The sequence below is a fragment of the Manis javanica genome, chromosome 6 (assembly GCF_040802235.1).
Source record: "Manis javanica isolate MJ-LG chromosome 6, MJ_LKY, whole genome shotgun sequence".
In the NCBI taxonomy this organism is placed as follows: domain Eukaryota; kingdom Metazoa; phylum Chordata; class Mammalia; order Pholidota; family Manidae; genus Manis; species Manis javanica.
Genome location: NC_133161.1, coordinates 86,735,235 through 86,750,248, shown reverse-complemented (window position 1 = coordinate 86,750,248; position 15,014 = coordinate 86,735,235). Strand labels below are relative to the sequence as shown.

At 39.3% G+C, this 15,014-nt stretch overlaps 1 protein-coding gene across 3 annotated transcripts in view; it reads left to right on the top strand.

Moving 5' to 3' along the window:
- The window catches only part of DNAJC2 (DnaJ heat shock protein family (Hsp40) member C2), a 43,547-nt gene that overhangs the window by 25,244 nt on the left and 3,289 nt on the right, over positions 1 to 15,014 (top strand). For 2 of the 3 annotated variants that reach the window (XM_073238973.1, XM_073238975.1), the window contains exons 6-15: positions 4,044 to 4,124; positions 4,999 to 5,064; positions 5,556 to 5,647; positions 5,727 to 5,848; positions 6,265 to 6,414; positions 11,131 to 11,219; positions 11,293 to 11,362; positions 12,769 to 12,953; positions 13,661 to 13,761; positions 13,884 to 13,991. In XM_073238973.1, coding sequence (XP_073095074.1) covers positions 4,044 to 4,124; positions 4,999 to 5,064; positions 5,556 to 5,647; positions 5,727 to 5,848; positions 6,265 to 6,414; positions 11,131 to 11,219; positions 11,293 to 11,362; positions 12,769 to 12,953; positions 13,661 to 13,761; positions 13,884 to 13,991 — 1,064 coding nt within the window. The remainder of the gene's footprint in view (positions 1 to 4,043; positions 4,125 to 4,998; positions 5,065 to 5,555; positions 5,648 to 5,726; positions 5,849 to 6,264; positions 6,415 to 11,130; positions 11,220 to 11,292; positions 11,363 to 12,768; positions 12,954 to 13,660; positions 13,762 to 13,883; positions 13,992 to 15,014) is intronic. The other variant, XM_073238974.1, reaches the window with a different exon arrangement.

The following is a 15,014-nucleotide window of genomic DNA, read 5'->3' as shown; positions in this document are numbered from 1 at the left end:
CTATATATTCCTTGATCTCTATTTTGATTTGTTCATTGATCCATTGATTATTTAGTAGCATGTTGTTAAGCCTCCATGTGTTTGTGAGCCTTTTTGTTTTCTTTGTAGAATTTATTTCTACTTTCATACCTTTGTGGTCTGAAAAATTGGTTGGTAGAATTTCAATATTTTGGAATTTACTGAGGCTCTTTTTGTGAGCTAGTATGTGGTCTATTCTGGAGAATGTTCCATGTGCACTTGAGAAGAATGTATATCCTGTTGCTTTTGGATGTAGAGTTCTATAGATGTCTATTAGGTCCATCTGTTCTAGTGTGTTGTTCAGTGCCTGTGTGTCTTTACTTATTTTCTGCCCGGTGGATCTATCCTTTGGGGTGAGTGGTGTGTTGAAGTCTCCTACAATGAATGCATTGCAGTCTATTTCCCTCTTTAGTTCTGTTAGTATTTGCTTCACATATGCTGGTGCTCCTGTATTGGGTGCATATATATTTAGAATGGTTATATCCTCTTGTTGGACTGAGCCCTTTATCATTATGTAGTGGCCTTCTTTATCTCTTTTTACTTTCTTTGTTTTGAAGTCTATTTTGTCTGATATTAGTACTGCCACCCCTGCTTTCTTCTCACTGTTGTTTGCCTGAAATATGTTTTTCCATCCCTTGACTTTTAGTCTATGCTTATCTTTGGGTTTAAGGTGAGTTTCTTGTAAGCAGCATATAGATGGGTCTTGCTTTTTTATCCATTCTATTACTCTATGTGTTTTGATTGGTGCATTAAGTCCATTTACATTTAGGGTGACTATTGAGAGATATGTACTTATTGCCATTTCAGGCTTTAGATTCGTGGTTACCAAAGGTTCAAGGTTAGCTTCTTTAGTATCTTACTGCCTAACTTAGCTCGCTTATTGAGCTGTTATATACACTGTCTGGAGATTCTTTTCTTCTCTCCCTTCTTATTCCTCCTCCTCCATTCTTCATATGTTGTGTGTTTTGTTCTGTGCTCTTTTTAGGGGTGCTCCCATCTAGAGCAGTCCCTGTAGGATGCCCTGTAGAGGTGGTTTGTGGGAAGCAAATTCCCTCAGCTTTTGCTTGTCTGGGAATTGTGTAATCCTACCATCATATTTAAATGATAGTCGTGCTGGATACAGTATCCTTGGTTCAAGGCCCTTCTGTTTCATTGCATTAAGTATATCATGCCATTCTCTTCTGGCCTGTAGGGTTTCTGTTGAGAAGTCTGATGTTAGCCTGATTGGTTTTCCTTTATAGGTGACCTTTTTCTCTCTAGCTGCCTTTAAAACTCTTTCCTTGTCCTTGATCCTTGCCATTTTAATTACTATGTGTCTTGGTGTTGTCCTCCTTGGATCCTTTCTGTTGGGGGTTCTGTGTAATTCCATGGTCTGTTCGATTATTTCCTCCCCCAGTTTGGGGAAGTTTTCAGCAATTATTTCTTCAAAGACACTTTCTATCCCTTTTCCTCTTTCTTCCTCTTCTGGTAACTCTATAATACGAATGTTATTCCTTTTGTATTGGTCACATATTTCTCTTAGTGTTGTTTCATTCCTGGAGATCCTTTTATCTCTCTCTATGTCAGCTTCTATACGTTCCTGTTCTCTGGCTTCTATTCCTTCAATGGCCTCTTGCATCTTATCCATTCTGCTTATAAATCCTTCCAGGGATTGTTTCACTTCTGTGATCGCTTTCCTGACATCTGTGATCTCCTTCCAGACTTCATCCCACTGCTCTTGCATTTTTCTCTGCATCTCATCCCACTGCTCTTGCATTTTTCTCTGCATCTCATCCCATTGCTCTTGCATTTTTCTCTGCATCTCTGTCAGCATGTTCATGATTTTTATTTTGAATTCTTTTTCAGGAGGACTAGTTAGGTCTGTCTCCTTCTCAGGTGTTGTCTCTGTGATCTTTGTCTGCCTGTAGTTTTGCCTTTTCATGGTGATAGAGATAGTTTGCAGAGCTGGTACAAGTGACCGCTGGAAGAGCTTCCCTTCTTGTTGGTTTGTAGCCTTTTCCTGGGAGAATAGCGACCTCTAGTGGCTTGTGCTGGGCAGCTGTGCGCAGACAGGGCTTCTGCTTTCTGCCCAGTTGCTTTGGGGTTTATCTCCGCTGTTGCTGTGGGCTTGGCCTGGCTGGGGCTGTTCCTCCAAAATGGTTGAGCCCCGTTGGAGGGGGAGCGGCCAGGAGGCTATTTATCTCCATAATGGGTCTCTGTGCTCCCTGCTGCCTAGGGGGTTAGAGTGCCCAGAGATCCCCAGATTCCCTGCCTCTGGTCTAAGTGACCTGTCCTGCCCCTTTAAGACTACCAAAAAGCACTCTCCAAACCAAAACAACAACAGCAACAATGAGAGAGGGAACAGAAAGAAAGAAAAGAAAAAAAAAAAGGAAAAAACTAGCGATTTTTTTTTTCTTTCTTTTTTTGTCCTCAGGTGCCGGTCCCAGGCACCCGCTCACTGGTCCTGCTGCCCTGTCTCCCTAGCACCAAGGTCCCTGTCCTTTCAAGGCTTCCAAAAAGCACCCACCCACCGGTCCCGCAGGGAAGGAACGCTCGATATTCTTTGTCCTCAGGCACTGGTCCCAGGCACCCGCTCACCAGTCCCGCCGCCCTGCCTCCCTAGCACCGGGGTCCCTGTCCCTTTTAGGCTTCCAAAAAGCACTCGCAGAAAAGAGAAAAAAAAAGGGGGAAAACGCGCGATTTCCTCTGTCCTCAAGTGCCGGTCTCAGGCACCCGCCCACCGGTCCCACAGGGAAAAATGTGGGATATTCTTTGTCCTCAGGCGCCGGTCCCAGGCACCCGCTCACCAGTCCCGCCACCCTGCCTCCCTAGCACTGGGGTCCCTGTCCCTTTAAGGCTTCCAAAAAGCGCTCGCCAAAAAGAGAAAAAAAAAGGGGAAAAACGCGCAATTTCCTCTGTGCTCAGGCACCGGTCTCAGGCACCCGCCCGCCGGTCCCGCAGGGAGAAACGCGGGATATTCTTTGTGCTCAGGCGCCGGTCCCAGGCACCTGCTCACCGGTCCCGCCACCCTGCCTCCCTAGCAACGGGGGCCCGTCCCTTTAAGGCTTCCAAAAAGCGCTCGCCAAAAAAAAAAACCGCTCCGGTTTCTTTCCACCCGCCGGGAGCCGGGGGGAGGGGCGCTCGGGTCCCGCCGGGCCGGGGCTTGTATCTTACCCCCTTCGCAAGGCGCTGGGTTCTTGCAGGTGTGGATGTGGTCTGGATGTTGTCCTGTGTCCTGTGGTCTCTATTTTAGGAAGATTTTTCTTTGTTATATTTTCATAGCTCTATGTGTTTTTGGGAGGAGATTTCCACTGCTCTACTCACGCCGCCATCCTGGCTCCGCCCCCTTGTACAAAATTTTTTAATGGAATTTTTCTTTTTTTCTTAATTTATATTACTTTCATTAATACTTTATAGTTGATATACAATATTATATAGGATTCAGGTATACAGCATAGTGATTCAACAGTTACATAAATTTCAAAATGCTCACCATGATAAGTATAGTTACCAACTTTGACCATACAAAGATACCACAATATTATTGACTATATTCCCTATGCTATACTTTTCATCCCTGTGACTTATTTATTTTGTAATTGGAAGTTTGTCCCTCTTGATCCCCTTCACTCATTTTGCCTGTCCTCCCACCCTCCTACAGCAGCCACCAATTTGTTCTCCATGTTTATGAGTTTATTTCTGCTTTGCACATATAAATGAAATCATATGTTATTTGTCTTTCTGTGTCAGACTTATTTCCCTAGCATAATACCCTCTAGGGCCATCCATGTTGTTGCCAATGGCAAGACTTTGTTCTTTTTTATGACTGAGTAATGGTCTATTGTACCACATCTTCTTTATCCATTCATCTACTGATGGACACTTAGGTTGCCTCCATATCTTGGTTATTGTAAATAATGCTGCAGTAAACATAGGAGTGCATATATCTTTCTGAATTAGTGATTTTGCTTTCCTCAAGTAAATTCCCAGAAGAGGAACTAGTGGGTTTTACAGTATTTGATTTTTTCTCTCTTCTGATATTTCAGATGGTCAAATAAAAAAAATGTCCCTAAACTTGGTTGTATGAATTCATCATTTGAAGATGTAGATGCATTTTATTCTTTCTGGTAAGTGAATATACTGTTTCTATGATACTGTCCTTTTTTTAAAGGATAATTATTCAATAAGTTCTTGACTGGTTCATAAACTAATTGAAGTATAGGAGAATCACAGAACCTTCACTGAACAAAAGTACTCTGTTCAGAAATTAAAGGATTTTTTCACATAATGCAGTATTATTTCCTATGTAATACTTAGGCTTTTATGATTATATTTTTTTATCTGTTCTTCCTAATTAGACTTCTAGACAGCAAGCACCCTACAGAGGCAAAAAATGAAATTCAGGGTGTCATTTGACTTCAGTAAAAATGAAGACATTTTCATTTAGCTGTCTTCTATTGAAAGTACTTAAGCACATGAGGACAGTAGCGCTTTTGTCTCTAATTCACTGATTTTAATAAATATGATATTTAGTAGTTGTTTTATATATGCTGTATTTTCTCATTAAGTATCTGGTAAATGAAAACATAAAATCACTGTAAAACAAAAATGACAATATTTAGTCCTATCAGTGGTAGTTGCTTTTCCCTCAAGGATACAAACAGAAAATAACTATTGCTAGGGTTGCCTTAAGACCTAACAGCCTGGTGACCATGAAAGCAGGATACCTGAACAAGCCCAGGCAAGAAAGAGACCCTGTAATGAAGAGAGAGCAGGGAGGTCTGATTTTGACTGGGGGTGATGAGTGTATTTTAGGTTTTTATACCAAATACAATGTCATTTAAAAAACAGGAAGAGTCTTGAGTGTAGTGTTACTTCAGTACCAAAAGTGAGGGGAGGACTCTATTAAAACAAACTCATCCACTTGCCTAATGTTTCTTAGAATTAAAAGATTAAAAAAAAATTTTTGCATTGATTTTATTGCATTTCTATCTATATTAGGTATAATTTTGATTCGTGGAGAGAATTTTCTTATTTAGATGAAGAAGAAAAAGAAAAAGCAGAATGGTATGTATTTAAATCATTGCTTAAAAGAAAATACTTGGTTCTTTAGTATTTGTGATGATATAAGAGTATGCTACTACCTATATGTCTTAAATATCTTTATATACCCTTTCTAAATGAGTTTTCGGTATTTTTGAGATTCCATCTCACAAGTTAACCTAGATGGGGCCAAATTAGTGTTTGGTTAGGCTATGCTTAAGAAATTGCCAAGAAACATAATTGCCAAAAATGTTCAATTTAGCAAAGTCTTTTTCTTCTAGTTGCTTAACTGGTTTTATTTTAGTTTTCTCTCTGTGGAGGGAAATTTTTTTGACATGAATGTTCTCAAAAAATCAACCAAAATTAATATAAGTGGAATCATCCTTTAGCTAATGTTGAAAGTGACATGGCATTCTAATATTTCTGGACTTTATTTACATATAGATTTATAAACTATTACATTTTCCAGTCATACCATCTATATACAATAGTTTCTAACATTTTCTGTTTTATAGTCGTGATGAGAGGAGATGGATTGAGAAGCAGAACAGAGCAACAAGGGCACAACGGAAAAAAGAAGAAATGAACAGAATAAGAACATTAGTTGGCAAGTATAATTGATAGGGATTTTTTAAGTTTTTTAATTAAATGATAGAAATTCAAAAGGATCACTTTTTTTCTGGTAGACAATGCATATAGCTGTGATCCAAGGATAAAAAAATTCAAAGAAGAAGAAAAGGCCAAGAAAGAAGCAGAAAAGAAAGCAAAAGTGGAAGCAAAACGGAAGGAGCAAGAGGCAAAGGAAAAAGTAAGATGACATTTAGTGAATCTGGACTGTAGATATTTGAAATATTTCATCTTCAGATCTGTTTAAGAAACTATCATCTCACAGCAGAGAATAAGGTGCTACTGTGAGTGGATCATGACAAGTTGGTCTAATTGATAGTTACAAGCATCTTCCTTACCACCAAATTTTTACTGAGCAAAATCATGTCATACAAATTCCTTTACTATCATGCATATTTCTAATATGTCCATTTTTCATTTCTAATGTTTGTAGAACTTTATCAGCTGCCTTTCCCATTTCAGCCTTCAGGCGTCAACAAGCTGACATGTCCCCTTTTCCTCTAATTTGTTAAAAGATTGAATTATTTAAGTAAGATGATAGAGCACTTAGAAATTCGAAATTTCTTTTTCAAATTATTTTATTCTCCATTATTAAAGCAAAGACAAGCTGAATTAGAAGCAGCTCGGTTAGTTAAAGAGAAAGAAGAAGAGGAAGTTAGACAACAAGCATTACTGGCAAAGAAGGAAAAAGATATCCAGAAAAAAGCCATTAAAAAGGAAAGGCAAAAACTTCGAAACTCATGCAAGGTATGTCAGACTGATTGAATAAACACTAAATAACAAGTAAATCAGGTTGCTGATTAAACTTAAAAATATTTCTTTTCTTCTACTATGCAAATTTAATTTTTAAAAATAATAAAATTCACTTTTTAAAAATTTCACATGCATATTTCAGTATATAACTCTGAAAGTTGGGTTTGTTTGTTTTTTTTAACATAACCATCATGCCATTTTCAAACCTAACCTAAAATAACTTGTTTAATATTCTAATAGCCCATATTCAGATCTTCTTGATTATCTCAACAATGGCTTTGTAGTTGGTTTATTTAAACTTGGATCTAAATAAGGTCATTACAAAGGCTTCAATAGTGTGTCTTCTGATTGTGTCTGTATCAGGCCTCCTGCCATCACCATCTCTCTCCCTCCCCCATTGCCATTCATTTGTTGGAGAAACCTGATCATTTGAGTATATGCTACAATTTGGTTTTGGCTGGTTGTGTCCTTAATGGTTTAAAATTAATATTTATCTTAGAAAAAGTTATTTTAAAAATTAAAAACTTGGGTTCTTTTCATGGATCTAAAGTCTTTCATTTTTATCTAAATAAAGGGATATCACTTGGGTAAATACCAGTAATGTGCATTAAATACATTTTTCACTAAAAAATATTTAACCAAAAACCCCTGAAGTTTTTAAGTGTAGTTTTGTCCAAGAGATATTCTAAACATTTTAAACCAGTAGTCAGAGACCAGTAACACGAGTCTTAATCAGCATTGAATGAATTAATAAAATTACAAGCTAGAGTAGAGAGTGCCACGATCGAGTACTATGTCATTGCAGTTAAATCCAGCAGGTACATAAATGCTCCTTGTGTATAGAAACATTCTTTTTCACATGGCTGTCCAGAGACTCTAGATACTAGTGTATATATATATACATTCTAATGTTCATCATCCTAAATCCAGTTACTAACATAATTGAAATTTACCTGCACCATTAGCAAGCTTTGAAAGAGGTTTAATAAAAACTCAAGCACAGGTTATCTCTTCAGGCTTTTGGTAAGCAAGAAGAAAATCTAAATAGAAAAAATGAAGTATTTTCATAAAATTTCCCCTCAAAAATGGTTTTGATCAAGATGCACTTACAAAGTAGCAATGAGCATTGGCTCAGAGCAAGCTGTCTGGGTTTGTACTCTTTCTACACTTAACCACCTAATATGTGTGGTCCTCAGGAGCTACCTCAGCCCTTTGTGCCTCAGTTTCCTCATCTGTACATTGGCTGAAACAGTGCTTAGTAATAGAGTAAGATTAAATGAGGTCATTCACATGTGGTACTTGACACATTTAGCATGTAATGAGAGATCACTAAAGACCTCAAAAAAGTGGCCAATTAGAAAATAGAAAGTTTGAATAGTCCCTAGAGATCCACAAATGAGGGTAAAAATGCTGGCATTTGTTAATTTTGCTTTACTGTGCCTTCCAGCATGAGTTCATTGATTTATTCATCACATATCTGATGAGCACTTATGTGCCAAACAGTTACAGTTGGTGTGGACATAATGGTATAGTCCTTGCCTTCAGGGAATCTGCTGGTTAATGGTGGAGAATGACAAGTAAACAGGCATTACAGACACTAAGATGAGTAGGAGGAGGGGAAGGTACCAAAAAGGTACTCAGAGAAGGCTTTCCAGAACGAGTGGGATTTAGCCGGGTGAGACAGTGTGTATCCAGGATTAGAGATGTGAGGTCAGTGAGCACTGGGAAAGTGCAGAGATCCAGAGGAGTGAGGTTTAAGGAGCCAGAGGCAGCTGTAGAGGCAAGGAGGAACCAAGCCTAGGACGGTACATATCTTGCTAGTTTCTAGCTGATCCTGAGCTGCTTTTGGTCAGGATGCTGCGAGAAGACTAGAGGCAGTTTAGGCCAATCAGGAGTCTTTGCCATAATCCAGGTAGGAGTATTGGGCCTTGAACTAAGATGGAGATGGTGAGAATAGAAAAAGGTGGATGAAATGAACCCAATATTTATTTTTTTATACAATTTTTTTATTAAGTTATTATTGATATACACTCTTATGAAGGTTTCACATGAAAAACAAATGTGGTTACTACATGCACCCATATTATCAAGTCCCCCCCATATACCATTGCCCTCACTGTCCATCAGTGTAGTAAGATGCCACAGAGTCACTACTTGTTTTCTCTGTGCTACAGTCTTCCCCATGATCCTTCCCACACCATGTGTACTAATCATAATACCTGTCAATCCCCTTCTCCCTTCCTCCCCAACCCCTCCCCTTTGGTAACCTCTAGTCTGTGGTTCTGCTGCTGTTCTGTTCCTTCAGTTATGCTTTGTTGTTATCTTCCACAAATGAGGGAAATCATTTGGTACTTGTCTTTCTCTGCCTGGCTTATTTCATTGAGCATAATATCCTCTAACTCCATCCATGTTGTTGCAAATGGTAGGATTTGTCTCTTTCTTATGGCTGTATAGTATTCCACTTTATATATGTACCACATCTTCTTTATCCATTCATCTACTGATGGACACTTAGGTTGTCTCCATATCTGGGCTATTGTAAATAGTGCTGCAATAAACATAGGGGTGCATATGTCTTTTTGAATCTGAGAACTTATGTTCTTTGGGTAAATTCCTAGGAGTGGAATTCCCAGGTCAAATGGTATTTCTATTTTTAGTTTTTTGAGGAACCTCCATATTGCTTTCCACAATGGTTGAACTAGTTCACCTTCCCACCAGCAGTGTAGGAGGGTTCCCCTCTCTCCACATCCTTGCCAGCATTTGTTGTTCTTAGTCTTTTCGATGTTGGCCATCCTAACTGGTGTGAGGTGATACCTAATTGTGGTTTTAATTTGCATTTCCCTGATAATTAGCGATGTGGAGCATCTTTTCATGTGCCTGTTGGCCATCTGAATTTCTCCTTTGGAGAAGTATCTGTTCATATCTTCTGCCCATTTTTTAATTGGGTTATTTGCTTTTTGGTTGTTGTGTGAGTTCTTTATATATTTTGGATGTTAACCCCTTGTTGGATATGTTGTTTACAAATATATTCTCCCATACTGTAGGATGCCTTTTTGTTTTGCTTTTGTTTCCCCTGCCCAAGGAAATACATTCAGGGAAAAGTTGCTCATGTTTATATTCAGGAAATTTTTGCATATGTTGTCTTCTAAGAGTTTTATGGTTTCATGACTTAGATTCAGGTCTTTGATCCATTTCGAGTTTACTTTGTGTATGGGGTTATACAATAATCCAGTTTCATTCTCTTGCATGTAGCTGTCCAATTTTGCCAACAGCAGTTTTTGAAGAGGCTGTCATTTCCCCATTGTATATCCATGGCTCCTTTATCGTATATTAATTGACCATATATGTTTGGGTTTATATCTGGGCTCTCTTTAGTCTGTTCTATTGGTCTGTGGGTCTGTTCTTGTGCCAGTACCAAATTGTCTTGATTACTGTGGCTTTGTAGTAGAGCTTGAAGTCAGGGAGCGTAATCCCTCAGCTTTATTCTTCTCAGGATTGATTTGGCTATTTGGGGTCTTTTGATTCCATATCAATTTTAGAACTATTTGCTCTAGTTCATTGAAGAATTCTGTTGGTATTTTGATAGGGGTTGCATTGAATCCGGAGATTGCTTTAGGCAGGATGGCCATTTTGACATATTAATTCTTCCTATCCATGAGCATGGGATGTATTTCCATTTATTGGTATGTTCTTTAATTTCTCTTATGAGTGTCTTGTAGTTTTCAGAGTATGGATCTTTCACTTCCTTGGTTAGGTTTATTCCTAGATGTTTTATTCTTTTTGATGCAATTGTGAGGAATTGTTTTCCTGATTACTCTTTCTGCTAGTTCATCATTAGTGTATAGGAATGCAACAGATTTCTGTGTATTAATTTTGTGTCCTGCAACTTTGCTGAATTCAGATATTAGATCTAGTAGTTTTGGAGTGGATTCTTCAGGGTTTTTTATGTAGAATATCATGTCATCTGCAGACAGGGACAGTTTAACTTCTTCCTTGCCAATCTGGATGCCTTTTATTTCTTTGTGTTGTCCTGGGTGACCCAGACAGGTGGGGAGGAAACAGTGCTTCTAGAGGTATGTTTGGATGCTAGGGATGGGTCAACAGTAAGATGAGCGTGGGCAGCTCTGTGAGACCCAGATAGCATAGATTAAGGAAGCAAGAAAAAGTGGGAGACATGAGTGTCAGCAGCAGCCCAGAGTGAGAAGTACTTTCCAATTCTTGTATGTTCAGGTACATCGTGATGTTCATTCTAAGCATAATCTGGAATTACTCAGAATTTTTCTAGTACACCCTGTTCCTTAACACACTATAGTATCTTTTTCTGTCATTTCACGTAAAATTCCCAGTGAATTTTACAGTCCAGCAGTCAGTAGATGGAACTGGCAGCCTAACGAGGGAGTATCATACAGAGTTTCTTGATCCTTAAGTGTTTCTCTATGGAATTATTCCGACTTTGGTAATATCCAGGTCTTCCACACCATTACCTTTTTCCTGTTTTGCTGCTTCATCTATTTGGCGGTGCCTTTTTATTTTATTGCTAGCTGGCTAGGGAGAAAGCTGGGCAGTGCCCTGGGGGTACAGTGGTTGATCATCAGAAGGCCATACATTCATCTGAAGCTCTTGAGAACTTCATGCTTTGTAACTGTTCATGCATGTATTTTTTGACTGTCAGTAGATAGAAGATGAAAATGCTTGTGTTTGTGCTTCTAGAGCTGGAATCACTTTTCTGACAATGAGGCAGAACGGGTTAAAATGATGGAAGAAGTGGAAAAACTTTGTGATCGGCTTGAACTAGCAAGGTATAACTATACAACTGCTATGAGAGTCTTCTCTTGGGCTTAGAATAAAGTTTTATCCCCTTTTCTTCTTTAGCTTACAGTGCTTGAATGAAACACTCACATCATCTACAAAAGAAGTAGGAAAGGCTGCTCTGGAAAAACAGGTAATAGAATAGAAAACCAGGCGTTTAATTCTGCTTTCAGTCTTGCTCTCTCCTTAGTATTTCCCACCTAACCTGTTACTGTACGAGCAGAGTGTCTCATTTCTCTTTGTGTCCCTCACTATGCTTTGCTTGTAGTAAGTGCTCTTGTTGATTTCAGGTGGAGTTAGTGTGTATGATTGTTAGCATGTAGAATGTTTGATTTGTGGTATCTAGCACATTGTAGTTTTTTCAAAATTATTTTGACTGCTTGAGCATTTTTATAGGATAACAACATTAGAACCAAACGAGATCTTTGTTCTGTCTAGTTTACGCCTTTTATAGATGAGACAACAGGCCCAGAAATTCAGTTCAGTGCAAAAAGTATTAGTACCTACTATATATAGCACTATGCCTAGGAGATTTGGAGAAATGCCCGATGCCATTGCTGCCATAAAGGAATTCAGGAACCATTACACTGGAAAGGCCTACAGACCACAAGGAGGGCCCACAGGAAATGCTGTAGGTCACACAGGAAGCGCCAGCTCCAGGTGGAGGGGGCAGGGAAGGTCAGTGAGCCAGCCTTGAAGGATGGACAGTGTTAAAATGAAAATGAAAGTCATGGGAACAGCGTGAACTATCAAATATAGGTAGAAGGTTAGGGGGAGAAGTGGGAGAAGTTGGTTAGGAAAAGTAAAGCCAAATTAAGCAGGTTTTTAATGCCATGATGAGTAGTTTCCATTACTGCAGATCTTTGAGTAGCAAAGGGTTAACACTGTAGCATTAGCCTGGCATTAGATGCCAGGCAGGATGGATTAGATAACACTAAAGAACAGTTTAAGACTCCTCCTGGAAGGACGTGGGCTCTGAGAGGCCTGATGGGATCACTGGCATTGTTGGGATTGGGGAGTGAGGTGAGGGAATGGGTCACAAAGGTCATGTAAAGGATTTTTTTAAATTGTGCATGTTTGAAGGTGGACTGAAGTGACAAGGTAAAGGGTCTAATGTCAAGATAAAACAGGCCACTTTGCTGTGCCTTTACCTTTTTGTAGAGAATAAATGAGATAATCTGCTGGGAGAATGGGTATGAGATTTGATTTGAAATGGCCTTGTGGGTAAATAACCCAGTGACTCTAGACCTAACAGGTAGTGTCCAAGGCAAATACTCACACAGATTGAATACAGGGCAGGGCAGGATGAGGGCGGCTCTTTGTTCCTCAGGCAGCGCCACGCAGCCGGGAAGCCAGAGTGAAGAAGAGCCGGGGTGAGAGATGGGCATGGCTTTGGGGTTAGGGTTGGGGCTACCCCGGGAAGAGGGGAGGATGGCTGCCAGGCTACTGAGAGCTGAGAAACATAGAGCCCCCAACCAGAGAGGGAGTGTAGAGTAGGAAGATGCTTTAAGTCCCTGACTTAACCCAATATTTGTGTAGATAGAAGAAATAAATGAGCAGATGAGAAAGGAGAAAGAGGAAGCCGAGGCACGGATGCGACAAGCATCTAAGAATGCAGAGAAGTCAAGTGGCGGAGGTGGAAATGGCAGTAAAAATTGGTCAGAAGATGATCTGCAATTACTGATTAAAGCTGTGAACCTCTTCCCTGCTGGAACAAATTCAAGGTACTGATTTTAATGAAACTTCTCTTCAACACATACTGGAGCCTGGGATAATGTAGCTAAGCATCCGAATAAGCAGCAATGGTTATAGCAGAAACCTCAGGAAATATGCTTGAGTCTAGGCAGACTGCCTTCCGCTAAATTCTGTGCCAGTGGAAAGTGTAAAAAGCAGAGTGCATTTTGAGCCCATTAGTCTTTTCAGTTTTCACCAACACACATGTACATATGTATATACCGCAGAATGAGTTGTCAGTTTCTCAGGAAATAAAGATCGTAAGAGCCTTGACTGTCACGTTGGTACATTCTATCATGGCTGGTACTCAGGCCTAGGTTTCGTGTTGTGAAGTTTCTTTCGCCATCTTAATCCTTTTTGTTTCCTACCTCACACTGGAGCTTACTGCAAAGTCTGAGTTTAGAACTCAAAATTAAGCCTTAGAGATCCAGCCTCCCTCATTCTATAGATGAGGAAGCCAAAGCAGTTAATATGTACACAGAAACTCTAAGGTTTTGTATAAACTTGAAACCAAGATTACATACAGCTGATTTATCTGTATGAAAAGAAAAAACTATAATTCTGGCAATAGTCATAATTAGACCATCAATTGAGAGCTAATAAATATTACAGCTCACCCTTTTGCATTAAAAATGTAAGGGTCATTCTGGTTTTTGTTTGGGGGTGTTTTTTCCCTTTTTTATATTGGTTGCTCTAGATGGGAAGTTATTGCTAATTACATGAACATACATTCTTCTTCTGGAGTCAAGAGAACCGCCAAAGATGTTATTGGCAAAGCAAAGAGTCTTCAAAAACTTGGTGAGTTCGTTTTGCCAAATTTTCTTTGCTACCTTGAATATGTATTTTCAAAATAATCTATGCAGTTTGATGAAAGACTAAATGAGATGATCTGTAATATATTGAAATTTTTCATTTCCCAGACCCTCATCAAAAAGATGACATCAACAAGAAGGCATTTGATAAATTTAAGAAAGAACATGGAGTGGTGCATCAAGCAGACAATGCGCCGCCTTCAGAACGGTTTGAAGGTAATGACATTCGGTTTTGTGTGAGTAGAAAATGACAGCCGTGTACTCACATAATGTGGAGATACACAAGCCTAGAGCCTGTGTCAAGAATGATGAAACATGAAGTACTTAGCAGGCTGGGAGACATGAAGCCAGCGTTTTTAGGGCAGTCACTCCCACTAACACTGCTGCCAACTGCAGTCCTTCCATTTCAGAGCCATTAGGAGAGGGGTTGTGCTTGTTTCACAAATCAGTTAAAGGACACTGGGACGGCTGACATTTGAATAAGGTCTATAGATTACATAATAGTATTTTATCAAGGTTAACCTGATTTTGAGAAATATACTATAGTTATGTAAGAAAATGTCCTTGTTTTAAGGGAAAACATAGTGACGTATGTAGGAGTAAAGGGGCATCATGTCTGCAACTACACGGTTCAGGCCAAATGGTGTCTGTACGTAGAGATAAAGTATGTAAGGCAAAATGTTCACATTTGGGGAATCTGGGGAGAATATATAGGATTCTTTATGCTTCTGAAATTATTTCATAAAGCTAAAACCTGTGAGGGTGCTGACCTAGTCTTGGGTGTTGTAGCAAACTTGATGACTCTGGAGCAGTGTGTTTCAAATCACAGTGGCTCATGGTATCAATTTAATGGATCATGAATAGAAAAATAGAGAAAATTACACCTATCATGTGTAAAAGTGGGTATTTGTGAAACTTTTGTTCATGAGTTTTAGGATGTGGCATTTTTTTTTGAGTTGCTGACAAAACAATTTGAAAGTTCTCTTGTCATGCACTTTCAAGCCACCAGTCCTTTCTCCTTTAAGGTAGTCTTAAGGTAGGCTTTCCAGATCCCAGCTGCATCTGTTTTGGGATTGACTAACAATCTTGACTCCACTTAACTTATCCCTGTTCTTTAAGAAACTGACTTTTCCTATACTCTTAGCCTGCCTTGTTATCTCAGAATTCCAGTTGGAAAACATGAGGAGACTCAAAATCATTCTGTGGTTCCAAAATACCAGGGGTCTTTTTTTGTGTAGG